Source organism: Bufo bufo, chromosome 9, assembly GCF_905171765.1.
Source record: "Bufo bufo chromosome 9, aBufBuf1.1, whole genome shotgun sequence".
In the NCBI taxonomy this organism is placed as follows: domain Eukaryota; kingdom Metazoa; phylum Chordata; class Amphibia; order Anura; family Bufonidae; genus Bufo; species Bufo bufo.
Window position 1 is genome coordinate 35100046 of NC_053397.1, and position 17347 is coordinate 35117392.

The 17347-nt window shown below is 44.9% G+C and overlaps 1 protein-coding gene across 4 annotated transcripts in view; it reads right to left on the bottom strand.

The window, feature by feature from the left end:
- The window catches only part of LOC120978601 (sarcolemma associated protein), a 136039-nt gene that overhangs the window by 75009 nt on the left and 43683 nt on the right, over positions 1-17347 (bottom strand). For 3 of the 4 annotated variants that reach the window (XM_040406839.1, XM_040406838.1, XM_040406837.1), the window contains exons 4-5: positions 7804-7840; positions 51-113 (exon numbers count right to left, since the gene is read on the bottom strand). In XM_040406839.1, coding sequence (XP_040262773.1) covers positions 51-113; positions 7804-7840 — 100 coding nt within the window. Of the gene's footprint in view, positions 1-50; positions 114-7803; positions 7841-7963; positions 7998-17347 lie in introns of those variants that run through there. The other variant, XM_040406840.1, reaches the window with a different exon arrangement.

Below are 17347 nucleotides of genomic sequence, written 5' to 3' on the forward strand. Positions count from 1 at the left end.
CATTGGTATCACCTCCATTAAAGGTTCTCCAGGAAGCAGCTGCCTCTTACCTGTAGATACTGAGAGAGTTGGAACAGTTCCTGAGAGTACATACTGGGAGTGTGAGCAGCAACCTGTGCGGAAAACAAAAATTAAATAAAAATAAATCATGTTCACATTTGGCATTTGTTTTTTGCCAAAACAAAAAAGAAAAAAGAAAAACCTTGCACAAAATGTAGAGACTATTCTCATTTGTGCAGTAATTGCAGAAGTACTCTGGATGTCAAAAATATTAAGGTATAAGTCCGTCAAGGTTTACTAGTGAGCCCGCTTTCACACGTCAGTGTTTGATCAGTGATTGTGAACCAAAACCTGCTGCGGGGGCTACACAGACATAACATGTAAGGGAAGGATCCGCACCTGTTCTGCGTTTTTGACCCGCAACTGGTTTTGGCTGACAATCACTGATCAAACACTGGCCTATCGTAGCGGTCCTATCTCAGTTATAACTGGAAGGCATGACACTAGTGTGAACAGAGCCTTAAAGCGTACCTCCGTTTAAGCTCTCCTATCTGATCTGCCATCAGGTGTGGAAAAACACAATTACACGCAGGGCGACACAACGTGTGTCGTGTATTGTGCGCGCTTCCATCTTGTGCAAGTGTACTGTCCAGTGTAGAGCAGCATCAACCTACCCCAATGTTAGATCAGGCAGGAGAGCTTAAAAGGGGGTTCTCTCTCAAAAAATATTTAACATTTTTCAAACCAGCACCTGGATCTGAATACTTTTGTAATTGCATGCAATTGAAAACTTAACATAGCCACTGAGTTAGGCCTCTTGCGGACGAACGTAAGGGCTCCGTGCCTGTGCTGCGGGCCGCAAATTGCGGTCCACAATGCACAGGCACAGTCCCTGAGCCAGCTGCATGCAGATCAAGACCCCATTTACTTGAATGGGGTCCGCGATCCGTCGTTCCGCTAAAAGATAGAACTTGTCCTATCTTTTTGCAGAACGGAAGCACGGAACACCACAGAAGCACTCTGTAGTGCTTCCAAGGGGTTCCGATCTGTGCTTCTGGCCCACACCATTCCGCATCTCCCGATTTGCGGATCCATTCAAGTCAATGGGTCCGTATCCGTGATGCGGAATGCACTCTGAACGGTGCCCGTTTACTGCAGACCCGCAATACGGCAACGGGCAGCACACGTTAGTGTGCAAGAGGCCTTATTCACTGAAAGCTATCTGTATAGCGCCACCTGCTGTTTGCTCTTTTTCTAATTTCTCTGCCCTGCCTGAGATGGAAGCACATGCTCCATTACATCCTTCAACTACCACCACCTGCAGCAGACAGGACACGCCCCTTGAGAATGTACAAGCCCCATTAAGCTGCCAGCTTGAATTAAATCTAGCCGAGCAATGAATGTGGAGATCTCTGGATCCATATGAGGTACAGGGCTGGTTCTAGCTTTGTTAGAAAGAGATTGTAGTGTACTAGATGATATCAGATTTTCATATATTTACCTTAATCATGGGATAACCTCTTTAAAAACGGAAATATACTTTAGCGATATTCTACCAACTGTCCTTTGCATCGAGCAGCAGCCCAGACACTAAAGCGGCCCATTTACCATCTAATCTGGGCTCCTATACGATACCATTTCGACAAATAGAAGCTTTATATTTATTCTTCATTAAAATCAACTATTTGTGAAAATGTGTAGAACCGCAGGCGTTCCAAGTCAGTTGGCCCTGAGACACTGGCCTAACATAACCATCACTAACATTTACAACGGTTCTATTAAAATGGATGGAAATGCGTGAAAATTTCCCACACAAGCTTTAAGGCCCATTCACACAAGTCCACTCCTCACATATACCCTGTGTATAACAGAAAAACTGATTAACAATGAATCCCAGTTTTGATGACCACGTTTCTCAGTCCAGCTATGGACGCCAGCCAGGGATATCAGAAGTGGCATCTAACCTTAAAAATAAAAAAAAACTGTCCACATACAAGTGATATATGTGAACACAGCATCAGAAGTGATATGATATTATTCCCACATGGCCAGCAATATGAAATCTATCAGCAGATTGTCAGTAAAGCTACGTCCTCCCATCACAACCAGTGCTTTCTGTATTATTGTAAAAATAAAAGAAGAAGAAGAAGTTTCAGTGGCTTTTCTATAAGGTTTGGTATAGAAAAATGAAAAAAGTACGGGAGGCACTGAAATATCTCGTAAATGCATGAAAGACCAAACTGTAAAATAGATTTATTTAAATAATAATAATAATAATAATAATAATAATAATAATAATAATATACACACACACACACACACTCACCTAAAGAATTATTAGGAACACCATACTAATACGGTGTTGGACCCCCTTTTGCCTTCAGAACTGCCTTAATTCTACGTGGCATTGATTCCACAAGGTGCTGATAGCATTCTTTAGAAATGTTGGCCCATATTGATAGGATCGCATCTTGCAGTTGATGGAGATTTGAGGGATGCACATCCAGGGCACGAAGCTCCCGTTCCACCACATCCCAAAGATGCTCTATTGGGTTGAGATCTGGTGACTGTGGGGGCCATTTTAGTACAGTGAACTCATTGTCATGTTCAAGAAACCAATCTGAAATGATTGGAGCTTTGTGACATGGTGCATTATCCTGCTTGAAGTAGCCATCAGAGGATGGGTACATGTTCTCATTCTGTTTACCCCAAATTCGGACTCTACCATTTGAATGTCAACAGAAATCGAGACTCATCAGACCAGGCAACATTTTTCCAGTCTTCAACAGTCCAATTTTGGGGAGCTCGTGCAAATTGTAGCCTCTTTTTCCTATTTGTAGTGGAGATAAGGTACCCGGTGGGGTCTTGTGCTGTTGTAGCCCATCCGCCTCAAGGTTGTGCGTGTTGTGGCTTCACAAATGCTTTGCTGCATACCTCGGTTGTAACGAGTGGTTATTTCAGTCAACGTTGCTCTTCTATCAGCTTGAATCAGTCGGCCCATTCTCCTCTGACCTCTAGCATCCACAAGGCATTTTCGCCCACAGGACTGCCGCATACTGGATGTTTTTCCCTTTTCACACCATTCTTTGTAAACCCTAGAAATGGTTGTGCGTGAAAATCCCAGTAACTGAGCAGATTGTGAAATACTCAGACCGGCCCGTCTGGCACCAACAACCATGCCACGCTCAAAATTGCTTAAATCACCTTTCTTTCCCATTCTGACATTCAGTTTGGAGTTCAGGAGATTGTCTTGACCAGGACCACCCCCCTAAATGCATTGAAGCAACTGCCATGTGATTGGTTGACTAGATAATTGCATTAATGAGAAATAGAACAGGTGTTCCTAATAATTCTTTAGGTGAGTGTGTATACTAAATATATATATACACACATACACACATATATACACACACACACACACTGCTCAAAAAATTAAAGGGAACACTTAAACAACACAATGTAACTCCAAGTCAATCACACTTCTGTGAAATCAAACTGTCCACTTAGGAAGCAACACTGAGGGACAATCAATTTCACATGTTGCACCTGCATTCCCTGGATTTTGTGTGGCTGTCATGGCCCATAAACAGGTAGCAACTAGTGTTAGGGACCACTCCATAGAGGCGACCTTGACGTGGTGAGTGGCTTATTACGCTTTGGTCAAAATGTACACTAATGCCTCATCCAGCATGGAGGCAGAGCAGAATGCTGGTTGCAGAGTGCTATTGCATTTGTATTTTGCAATTTCACATGCTGTTGTGCAAATGGGATAGACAACAGGTGGAAATTATAGGCAATTAGCAAGACACCCCCAATAAAGGAGTGCTTCTGCAGGTGGTGACCCCAGACCACTTCTCAGTTCCTATGCTTCCTGGCTGATGTTTTGGTCACTTTTGAATGCTGGCGGTGCTTTCACTCTAGTGGTAGCATGAGACGGAGTCTACAACCCACACAAGTGGCTCAGGTAGTGCAGCTTATCCAGGATGGCACATCAATGCGAGCTGTGGCAAGAAGGTTTGCTGTGTCTGTCAGCGTAGTGTCTAGAGCATGGAGGCGCTACCAGGAGACAGGCCGGTACATCAGGAGACGTGGAGGAGGCCGTAGGAGGGCAACAACCCAGCAGCAGGACCGCTACCTCCGCCTTTGTGCAAGGAGGAACAGGAGGCGCACTGCCAGAGCCCTGCAAAATGACCTCCAGCAGGCCACAAATGTGCATGTGTCTGCTCAAACGGTCAGAAACAGACTCCATGAGGGTGATATGAGGGCCCGACGTCCACAGGTGGGGGTTGTGCTTACAGCCCAACACTGTGCAGGACATTTGCCATTTGCCAGAGAACACCAAGATTGGCAAAATCGCCACTGGCGCCCTGTGCTCTTCACAGATGAAAGCAGGTTCACACTGAGCACATGTGACAGACGCCGTGGAAAACGTTCTGCTGCCTGCAACTTCCTCCAGCATGACTGGTTTGGCATTGGGTCAGTAATGGTGTGGGGTGGCATTTCTTTGGAGGGCCGCACAGCCCTCCATGTGCTCGCCAGAGGTAGCCTGACTGCCATTAGGTACCGAGATGAGATCCTCAGACCCCTTGTGAGACCATATGCTGGTGCGGTTGGCCCTGGGTTCCTCCTAATGCAAGACAATGCTAGACCTCAAGTGGCTGGAGTGTGTCAGCAGTTCATGCAAGACGAAGGCATTGATGCTATGGACTGGCCCGCCCGTTCCCCAGACCTGAATCCAATTGAGCACATCTGGGACATCATGTCTCGCTCTATCCACCAACGTCACATTGCACCACAGACTGTCCAGGAGTTGGCAGATGCTTTAATCCAGGTCTGGGAGGAGATCCCTCAGGAGACCGTCCGCCACCTCATCAGGAGCATGCACAGGCGTTGTAGGGAGGTCATACAGGCACGTGGAGGCCACACACACTACTGAGCCTCATTTTGACTTGTTTTAAGAACAAAGTATTTCAGAAGAATATTTAATCAATTCATATCTAGGATGTGTTATTTTTGTGTTCCCTTTATTTTTTTGAGATATATATAGATATAGATATATATTTTGATAAAAAAATAAAAAAAAAAAGTAAAACAATAAAAGAATTGGAAAAAAACAACTGTCCTGTAATCAAAGTGGCCACTGAGGAAGGAACAAGCAGTTCCGAAACACGTCTGGTACTAGTTTACTAGCAATAAAGTCATTGACTGTAATTTTCAGGAACACTGTACTTATTCCGATAGTCCGGAGACTCTAAGAACTGTTTGCATTTTACAATCAGGGCATAAATTCTTCTAGTGTGTTTCAAACACAATATCAACTGACCACGTGGGACACCACACATCGAGTCAGCGCAATCGGCAACTGCCGTATAGCGCAGCGATAGCTCCTACACGAGTGCCAAATATCTTCTTTGTATCTGAGAGGTTACATCAGCAAGCTTACCTATCTATCATTGAGTGGATTGTGATAGTCATCTTCAGGAGCGGTAATGTACTGCTGTGTTGCTACATGGTCTTCTCTAAGGCTACTTTCACACTGGTGATTGGTGCGGATCCGTCATGGATCTGCACAAACGCATCCGTTTCAACCGCATGCATCTGTTCAGAACGGATCCAGTTGTATTATCTTTAACATAGCCAAGACTGATCCGTCTTGAACACCATTGAAAGTCAATGGAGGACAGATTAGTTTTCTATTGTGCCAGATTATGTCATAGAAAACGGATCCGTCCCCATTGACTTACATTGTGTGTCAGGACGGATCCGTTTGGCTCTGTTTCGTCAGACGGACACTAAAGCGGAATGGAGACTGAACTGATGCAATCTGAGCGGATACTTTTCCATTCAGAATGTACTAGGGCAAAACTGATCAGTTTTGGACCGTGTGTGAGCCCTGAACGGATCTCAGAAACGGAAACCAAAACGCCAGTGTAAAAGTAGCTTAATAAGCAAGTAACAGCTACTGTGTTACATTGACTATTTGATCAGTACCATACTGCCCTGCTGACACAAGGAACACTTTCAACAGGGGAGTATTCGTTACTATGTTCTGCTGACCTCAACTGAGCACAAATACCGTAGAATTGGTTTTTTACATGGCTTAGGAATAGGAGAGCATTTGGAACGGTGTCCTGTCGACCCCAATTGATCCTGATATACTGCTATAGACCCCAATATACTGCCATATATCTATATGGAGTTTTGACTGATCACCACAATATATAAACACCCACTGTTGTGTTGCTACATTGTGTTCTAATAAGTAACAACTATTATGTTACACGGACTATCAGATCAACAGCATATTGCGCCGCTGATATAGTGTGTTCCACTTCCATCAACAGGTGAGTATTTGGTACTCAGTTCCACTGTCCTCAGCTGAGTATAACATATTGCCTAACAGGAGAGCATTCAGAACTGTGTCCTGTCGACTTAAATTGATCCTAATATACTGTATCTATATGCCGTTTTGACTGATCATCACAATATATTATACATTTTATCTTATTAGGTTTTTTATGGATGTATATACAAGGTATTTGATAACAGGACAGTCTTTGTCCAATCCTATTTTTATTTTGTAATTTTTTTTTTGTTGAGATTATAATATATATATATATATATATATATATATATATATATATATATATATATATATATATATATATATATACACACACACACATACATACACACACATATATATACACACACACACACACACAATGATAAATTGATTTATGTGATTTTATATGGGTAAATAATTACATCTATTTTACAGTTTGGCCTTTCATGCATTTACCAGATATTTGAGAGCCTCCCGTACTTTTTTTTCAGTTTTCTGTTTTGTGCCAAAGCCTCTAAAATGAAGAACGACGTAACTTGCCAATAGGTCTTAATTAAAAATTCCCTACGGTATTGGGTTTACAGCTCGATGCAGGCCAATGCCTCACTATGGTAGCAGACAAATCCGGTATCATTTTATCCTGCAGTCTTACATCTGTTCCCAACACAAGTGTCATCAGGTGGTTATCGAGACGCATGGGGCCATTAGAAGAGAGCATGGCTGCAGGATCTGACGACACAGGGTTTGTTTGTAGTCTGTTGCCAAGGAGACACAGATTTGTATAGGATTTTTTTTTTTTTTTATAAATGGTTGCAAAGGCGGACATACCCTTTAAGTAAAATACATAAAAACAATAGATGCCCTGCCTGGATCTCCAGAACACCATAAATGTCATGGGGTGAAGCTCTGGCTGGCACCGTCCTGTCACCCTGAGACATACGCCATACTAATTTATGTAGGAAACTTACTAATGGAAATGTTAAGGAATGTGATTACAACACAAGGACCGGCTCGGCACAATGACCCGGGCAGGCTGTAATAGCCAGCTGTCACCAGAGCGAGCCAACCCGTCACATGGATTCTCGAAGCAGAAACATAGGGAGAAGCCTTGGGCGCGGTTTGTTGTTATGGGGGTGCAGGTAACATGAGGTCTGGCCCAGCAGTGGAAAAAAATCTTGAGACATCTGAATCTATTAAGAAATAACTGAACTGGAAACTTCAAGATCTGAAGAGCAGTGAGACCGAGGTCCTTGTTATCTATTCGCGTATATGCACAGTGTCAGTCAGCTGTAAAGTAATAAAAAGCTGCCGGCTCATCTGTAGGTACAGGTCCTATAGCACACAAGACGACAACACTGCAGTAGGATCAACACAGGAGGAAGATAAGGGAGTGATCGAGATCCCCGGAGGACAGACAAATTATTTTACGGATATTGAGTAAAACGCCAATGCCTTACCTTGTCGACCGGACTGGGTAATGGAGCTTGGATGACACTAGAAAGAAAGGAACAGGCAGAACGTAAACACACAAAAAGAAAAAAAAGCGTAAGGAGCAATAGTTCAAAAATCCTCCTTGCGAGCTCTGTAAATATTTAACTGGATTTGGTGGAAACTCACGTTGATTCCGAAAGGGAGCGGCAGCCTGAGGAAGAAATTAACTCTACCCTGGACGTCTCCCTCCTACTTTATATCAGAGCGGAGCGCACACAGCCTTGCCTGAACGTCGGGATCCCAGTGCGACTGGGCAAGCGTGGATAGGGGACTGTTAACCGCTTCAACTCCCGGCTTGCGGAGGACACCTGTGCGGCAGCAATCCAGAGCGGGCTTGAAATGGTTAAAAAGGTGTGGCCCTTATTTTGAGGCACTCAATCTTTCAACAAGTCCGTTCACGCCGAGATCTGAGATCGCTACTGTTACATAAGAGCATTTTAGGATATTCCGTGATGAGAGGAAAGCTTTGCAGCACACCAGAGTGACGGCCCGCGCGTGTGCACAGCAATTATAGCGGCACAGTAACAAGGCCGCGCTACGGGTCAGACAGCGGAAAGAAAGGGTGGCCTGGTCTGACCCGGCAGCTTCCTTACTACAGGGAGGCAGTATATACACCGTATAGCCCTGCACAACACCGGCCTGTCCTGCAGCGTGGACACCTAAGTAGTCCTGGGGTCCCTTCACATATGAACCTACCCCAGAACAGGAAGGCTCAAAGCCCAATGTCTCACCCTGCGACACAACCCAAGGGCAGGTGCAGAGCCGCAGGAGGTGCCGAAAGGGCAATCAACCCCCTTAAGACCAAATCAGAATGGGAAACAGTAGGTGGGGGTGGTTAGCGGTTTTGCACTGGAACTTTAAAAAGTATTTCCTTAGGAAAAAATAAAACTTTTGGAACAGGTTTGGAATGGGTTAAATAATAATCAACACTCCCCCCCCCCCCCCCCCCCCGCCCTTAATCGATCCCCTGCTGCTGCCCCGATCCCCACCTCAACACACAAAGGGGCATGCACTGCCCGCCTCAGCCAGTTAGTGGCTGACCAGCAACAGGGGATCAACGATCGTGGGGGTGGGATCATTGATTATTTTCAATCTTTTCCAACTGTTTTTAAGTAAAACCCCTTTTAAAAAGAGGACCAGCCAGCTCCCCTGACATAACTATTTTAGTAAATTCTTGTGTTTTCAACTAAAAGGGGTTTCCACGACATAACTACTGATGACCTATCCTTTCAATAGGTCATCAGTATCTGATTGGTGGGGTCCGACACCCAGGACCCTCGCTAATCAGCGGTTTAAGAAGGCACCGGGGCTTGTCGGGGGAGCTGGCTCGGCCTCTATAGAAAAAAGGTTTTAGTCTCAGAAAACCTTTGTAATGAGGAATACACATAGGTATAGGTCGGGGGAGCAGGTACTCTTTAAAAGGGGTTTTACTTGGGAAAAAAAAAAAAAAGATCAGTAGTAAAGGTTTTGGAAAAACCCTTTAAAATATTTGGAGCATTTTTTTCTTTGAACATTGTTTATTCTGAATTTTGTGGGAGTCAGAGCAAACAGCTGGGTGTTACCAGGTTGGGGATGTCGCTACACACACATCACACTATGTATGGACATCCCCCCTTTGACAAGGGCAATGGTACCACCCTTGTCCAGTAGGACTAACACAAGAAAAGCGCAAAAGCAAAGTTGTGAGAAAAGACGTTCCAGAGCTGTAATTACTACGACAGACATGTCCGGCGGGGCGACGGCTCCTCCTTAAAGCTGCATCTGTGCCTATAGCCATGTCCCCCTCTAGTCCGCTCCCCAATCTTCCTTACAGGACCCCCATCTCCAGGCCTGTAGACCCCATTACTACATACACTGGTCAGATGTCTGGGCCTGCGCCCTCTATGAAGCACTCACATTTGTCGCTGACGGATTGGGACGGCCATTCGTACATGTATAATTGTGGGTGAAGCAAAGACGCAGGAAACCGGGAAAAAGAGAAATGAAATAATCCAATTCATCATTGGTTCTCTAAGCGTACTTTCACAATTGCGGTAGAGGATTCCGGCAATCCGGACGCAAAAGGATGCATTTGTCAAATTGCATTGCAATACCGGATGTGTCTCTTTGGTGTCATCCGGAAAAATGGATCCGGTATTAATTTTTTGGGCATTTTTTTTAAAGGTCTGCGCAGACTGGAAAGCCGGATCCGTTTTGCCGAAACACTTCAATATAATTATAATACACTTCAATGTAAATTAATGCCGGCAAGTGTTCAGGATTTTTGGCCGGAGAGAAAATTGCAGCATGCTGCGGTATTTTCTCAGTCCCAAAAAACGTATGAGGGACTGAACGGATGCATCCTGAACGGAATGCTCTCCATTGAGAATGCTCTAGGATAAATCTGATCTGTTTTTTTCCGGTATTGAGCCCCGAGGACAGAACTCAATACCGGAAAACTTTAACGCAACTGTGAAAGTACCCTTACCGCAATAAGGCTTCGTTCACTTTTCTGTTTTTCACTGACAGGTGCCATCTGCATTTTCCAGGGACAGCACACATACCCATTGATTTTTATGTGTTTGTTCACACCACATCAGTGGGTTTCCATGGACTGTGGGTCAGTAGAAAAATCACGGGGGCGTGCAGTACGTTAGTCCATGATGAGCACCAAACAAGCCCATTGAAGCCTATGGGTACGTGAACAACCACTGACCCAACACGGATGGCAGCCATGTTCTGTCAGTAGTAGGAGACGCTCTGCAAATTAATCTTCAGCCTAGCAGTGTTTGCGGAATATGGAGGACACACGGACTAAACATGGATAAAACATACGGATTTTCCCACAGACGCGAAACGGACACGGAAATGTAAACAAGGCCTTGGTACCAAGCTACAGCTCAGGAGGCCCAAAAACATAACTACACACCAACAATGCAAAAATCAAACCTTCACATGTTCCACAGAACACAATATAGACTGTTATAACAGATTATCTGTTCCGGTTGCCTATTCGCTTCTGTGTCAGTCTTTACTACAATCATGGAATTGCATTTAGGAAAGGCAGCTCTGTATGAACAGTGCCATAGGTGGCCCTTTCTTGCATATACTATAAGTAACCCATGGGAGCGAGCATACTTCTTGCATCAGGTGGCTCTATATTCTTTGTGCTCCGTGGATCATGTCGCCAGAACACCGAGGGCACTGTATCGTGTACCCAGGATCACGCTAAGAGGATTTCAGACTCATTTTACTTTGGGGATCTTTGCCAGCAGCTAAAGTAAACTGTAGAGGACACGGTCACTTCATCCTGGGGGTAACCAGAGCCGCGCTGGAATTCCTTCTCACATTTATACATATGTCCACGTAGTGCCGTGTATATAATACCGGTAATGCGATGCCATGGCGGGTGAGCTGTGAGAAACCGTGTAGTGCCGCCCAGTAACACCGTCAGGCTATGCTGTTAAAGGGAATCTGCAGGCAGCATGTTAGGCCGCCTGCAGGTGAATGCACGTCACATTCACACGAGTTTCCGTGCAGGTTTACGTGCGTTCCTGCAACACATCCGCACCAAAAGACGCAATTGCAGATTTGATGCCGTTTTGCTGCAGATCTCATCCCGCACTGGAAAAGGGTGGAATCTGCAGCTAAAACCACAAACACAATCGGCATGCTGTGGATTTGGAAATCCATACGGCAGGACCATTTCAGGAAAAATAAAAAATAAAAAATTTGCAAAGTGTACATGAGAGTTGTGTAATCTCATACACCTTTCCGACACTGTACTACGCTGCGGTTTTTCCGAACGGGAATCCACATTGAAAAACAGCACGTATTCCGCAATGTGTGGAGGTAGCCTTATACAGCAGGAGCAGCCAAGCAGACTGATATGTAGCTTTACAGGAAAAAGACCTGTAATTTATCCATTTTTGTCCATGCTTTTTCTGGGCTTTGAAGTCCAGGAGGTGGTCCTATCAGTGACTGACAGCCTGCCCTCTAGGACTGTGTATACAGAGACAGCTGTCAATCACTGACGGGACCGCCCCCTGGACTTCAAAGCTCAGAAAAAGCATGGACAAAAATGGATAAATTGCAAGTTATTCTGAATCTTTTTCCACAACACTACATTTAAAAAAATATATATATTATATTAGATAAAAACACAGAACTGATACACTTGCCATGACCTGACTTTCCTCAGAAATAAGTTTGAGACTTTGATATGAAAACACAATGAAATTCCAGCACTCACGATTTTGGTAGCTAAAATCTTCGTCTTTTATTCAGGCAGTAGACAATTTAGACAGGACATCCACACACAAGTGTAGCAACTTTGACGCGTTTCGAACAGTAGTTCTTAGTCTTAACCAGTTGGTTACGACTAAGAACTACTGTTCGAAACACGTCAAAGTTGCTACACTTGTGGGTGGATGTCCTGTCTAAATTGTCTACTGCCTGAATAAAAGACGAAGGTTTTAGCTACCAAAATCGTGAGTGCTGGAATTTCATTGTGTTTTCATATCAAGGCCACAGGTTCACCAGCCTTTTCCGTGCACGCAGGTGTTTGGATAATTGGGTTGAGCTGGACTTTTCTTTGTGCATATTCACATAAGTTTGAGACGTCTACATAATTATAAAATTGATAACCAGAGTGACGTCACCGCAGGTCCTGTTCCTACAATTTTATGGATAAAACTTTAGAATGCAACTAGCCAAAAAACTGACATGAACATATTAGGACCTGTTCACACGGTGAAAATTATCATCAGAATTCTGTGGCAGGGACTGTTCCAGAATTCCAGCGGCGGCTGCGTGGTGTGGCGGCGTCTGCTTCCCACAGACACCACAACATTCAAAGTAAACAACCACACACTATAGGGAAAAGCGTCGGCCTCTCTGATGGCTGAGACCGTGGGACTGCACATAGGCCGGTGCTTTTTCCTATATTGTGCAAGCATGGCCACCACTGATGGATTGCAGGGTGGTCGTAAACATGGATACGAGCAGTGTATAATGTGATGGAAAAATGTATTAAGTCAGCTAAGGAGGCAATATGGACAATCACAATACATTAGTAAGGGCCTTGTATTAACTTTCTCTACAAAATAAATGCCATTTGCTGAAGTGAGAAAAACCCCTTCAAAGAGGACGTCTGTTTTAGTAAATAATTTAATTCCCCATGAAATAATTCTGACATCTTTTCTTATAACTGTACATCGTGCTTTTCCTCTATTATTCCTCCTGTTTATAAATATGACTGAGCATTACCACTCCCTTTGTCAACGAGAGGTGTCCCTACACAGTCTGGGACGGTCAGCATGGATTGGGACCTATTGGTCAATGGGGTCTATGGATGTGTTTGGTACATTCACTGGAAATTCGACTGGTGCAGCACCAGACTAAGGCTGAGTTCACACAGGCGTTGCGGGAAAAGGTGCGGGTGCGTTGCGGGAACATGCACGATTTTTCCACGCGAGTGCAAAACATTGTAATGCGTTATGCACTCGCGTGAGAAAAAGCGCGCATGTTTGGTACCCAAACTTCTTCACAGAAGTTCGGGCTTGGGATCGGTGTTCTGTAGATTGTATTATTTTCCCTTATAACATGGTTATAAGGGAAAATAATAGCATTCTGAATACAGAATGCATAGTAAAATAGGGCTGGAGGGGTTAAAAAAATAATAATAATAATTAAACTCACCTTAATCCACTTGATCGCGGAGCCCGGCTTCTCTTCTGTCTCCTTCTTTGCTGATTGCAGGAAAAGGACCTGTGGTGACGTCACTCCGGTCATCACGTGTGATGGATCGTGTGATAACCGGAGTGACGTCACCGCAGGTCCTGTTCCTACAATCAGCAAAGAAGACAGAAGAGATGCCGGGCTGCACGAACAAGTGGATTAAGGTGAGTTTAATTTTTTATTTATTTTTTTAACCCCTCCAGCACTATTTTACTATGCATTCTGTATTCAGAATGCCATTATTTTCCCTTATAACCATGTTATAAAGGGAAAATAATAATGATCGGGTCTCCATCCCGATCGTCTCCTAGCAACCGTGCGTGAAAATCGCACCGCATCCACACTTGCTTGCAGATGCATCCGATTATCACGCATTCACTTCTATGGGGCCTGCGTTGCGTGGAAAACGCACAATATAGAACATGCTGCGATTTTCACGCAGCGCATAAGTGATGCGTTTAAATCACAGCTCATGTGCACAGCCCCATAGAAATGAATGGGTCAGTATTCAGTGCGGGTGCAATGTGTTCACCTCCCGCATTGCACCCGCGCGGAATACTCGCCCGTGTGAACTCAGCCTAAGGCACATGCACAAGACCATAGGTCCGTGCCCGTATTGCAGCCCGCAAACAGCGGGTCCTTCCAGGTATCACTTGAATGGGTCCGCAATCCGGAAGACATAGTGTGGTGCGTAACGGAGGCACGGATCAGAAGCACTACGGAGTGCTTCCGTGGGTTTTCTGTCCATGCCTCCGCACTGCAGCCCAGACGGATCTGCACCTATAATGCAAACGCTGGTATCCGTTCAGAACGAATCCGTTTGCATTACTCTTTAAAAAAAAAAAAAAAAAAGTCTAAGTCTAAGTGTAAGTCAAAAGGATCCGTCCTGACTTACATTGAAAGTCAATGGGGGACGGATCCGTTTTCAATTGCACCATATTGTGTCATCGAAAACGGATCCGTCCCGATTGACTTACATTGTAAGTCAGGACGGATCAGTTTGGCTCCACATCGCCAGGTGGACACCAGAACGCTGCAAGCAGCGTTTTGGTGTCTGCCTCCAGAGCAGAATGGTGACTGAACGGAGCCAAACTGATGCATTCTGAACAGATCCTTATCCATTCAGAATGCATTGGGGCTAAACTGATCCGTTTTGGGCCGCTTGTGAGAGCCTTGAAACAGATCTCACAAGTGGACCCAGAAACGCCAGTGTGAAAGTAGCCTTAGTTATTTGGTCTGCTATTTCCATCAGGGATTGTGAGCCAAAACCAGTAGTGAAGCCTCCACAGAGATCAGGTACAATGGAAAGATCTGCACCCGTTCTATGTTTTTGACCTGCACCTGGTTTTGGCTCACAATAACTGATCCAAATAACGGACCAAATAACTGAAGTGTGAACTCCGCCTTAGGGCGGGTTCACATCACCGTTATGAATTCAGTTACTGTTATCATTTCTAACAGAAAATAATGGAATTCGTCAGATGGAACTCAAAACGGAAACAGTTAGAGGAATTCCGTTTTGATCCGTCATAATAGAGGTCTATGGGCATCATAACGGATCCGTCTGGTTTCCATTATGCAGGACAGAAAAGAAAGTCCAGTCAACGGAATTCATAATGGTGATGTGAACTCGCCCATACTGACAGTGGGCCGGAGAACACCTTTGCTATTGATGCCGCTGTGATGGTTACTGCCGACATGGTCACTAAGGCCTAGTTCACACAGGAAAAGCCTTCCGGAGTTCACTATGTCTGGCATAGCCGGATAATCCCAAGAATTGCCAGGTCCCCATTGACTACAATAGGACCAGACAGAAATCCAGTTGCTTTGTTGGACAAAAAATTGTGCATGCTGAAAAAAATAAAAGTATGGGGTTCCAGCATCTTCTACCAAAACAGCGTGCCAGATTCCACAACACTACTGTGAACGGGGTCCGCAAACCATTGGTCCACAAAATACAGATACCTTCCATGTGTATTTCCCGTTTTTTTTACTCCCATTGTCGTTGGCAACGCGCACCAGAAAAGGATGTCTCCTTCTTTCTGCAGACCCATGTAACAGAATGTGTCCACGTGCTGTCCGCAAAAAATGCAGAAAGCAGACGGCTGGAAAATTCAGTCATGTGCATGAGGCCTTATGGTCAGAAATGGTTGGATACACAGGAACAAATCCTCATCTGCAGAGCACTCCACAGCTACCTCTACTGTATTACCGTCAGCCCCCCCTCCAAGGACTCTGCAGTCAGTTATACAATATAGATGACGTATTCATCACCTGCCCCCTCAGAAAGGAAAACTGCACCACAGAGCCCATGTAATAAAAAAGCATCCCCCCCGCAGCCCCCTGAGCACAAAATCTTCCCATAATAGATAACTCCCTGAACCGACCTCTTGTGTAAAGTCTTCCACAGGTTCTCCAGCCAAAAATGAGAACTTGACAGTCCTCCAGAACCTGCGGTGACCCTGCACACTCTCCCTTGCTCAGCCAGTTCTGCTTTTGTCCTCTGTTTAGGCCGTTTCATAGCTGCCAATGTCAGCGATAATAACGGGCATGAAGCGGCGGTCGGGTGGAGGCGCTGTCGCCCCACTGAAAGACTGAGGGACTGACGGGAACGTCCAAGCACATGGCCCAGCAGTTTCCATCAGCGCCATGAAGCAGAAAGCAAATGTACTTAAATAAACAATCAGTTCCGTTTTTCGTGTACGTTATATTTTCCTCTCTGGCAGCGCCCCCTGCTGTTTAGCCGTCTGTCCACCTTCTCCTGCAGTCAGTGGTGGACTGACATGCCCTTCCTGCGCAGTAATCTCATAGAGAAGCGCCGCAGACACCTTCCTTTCATTCATCCCTACTTCTAAATCTATATAAATACATAGCTCTAGCATTAACTAGACGGGGGAAGCAAATCGTGGGACATATGTATCTTTGGGGCTATATGCGAGGAGCTATTTTCTATGCAGGAGAAGAATGGGTTAACAAGAGCTAATCACAGTGCATCCTGAGAGATGACGCCCTTGATGAGCTGGAAGAAAGGGAAGAAAGTCCTCCAGATAAGCGAGTAAAAGGCTATGTTCACATGTGACTGGAATGCTGCACGAGCTCCGCAGCAGAAGCAAAAACACCCGAAATGCTGCATATTTGGTTGCGGAAACGTTGCCGATTTCACTCTGCTTTGAAAATAGTGTCATCCACAATGAAAAATTTGCGGCATCCCTTGACATCTGCACCACAGATGAATTTCGGCTATAGATTTAGCAGTATTTCTAAAAACGTACTCACTTGGCTGGTACTGTACCATGCTGCAGATCTGCCGCGAGAAAATCCACAAAAGCGAATACGTGGCATTTCAGTCACATGTCGATGTACTCTATTATAGTATAATACTTTTGACTATCAAAAAAAAACCACATGTAATTTAACTTGTTTCTGTGGGATCAAGCAGGTAAATGATCAACTGGCGGCCACTGCTTGGGGAAGCAAACATGCCGCAGGGCCGTGCACCAGGGGTTATACAAATACATATGTGAACGGCCGGCAAGAAATGAGAACTGCTCGGATAGAATGAGGTTACCGCTCAAAAGAAGAGAAACAATCCTGATATACAGCAGAATCACAGAAAACTGCCCGTACTGCATAGAGGAGCGGAACCAGCAATCGTACGCCTAGATTTAGGAAACTGAACACTGCAGACATTGCAAAGAAATCAGGAGATGAGGAAATGACTGTCCACTAAGGGGCGCTACAGGGGAAAGACCGGTTTAGAACTGGAATTTGTTACACAAGTCATGAGACCGC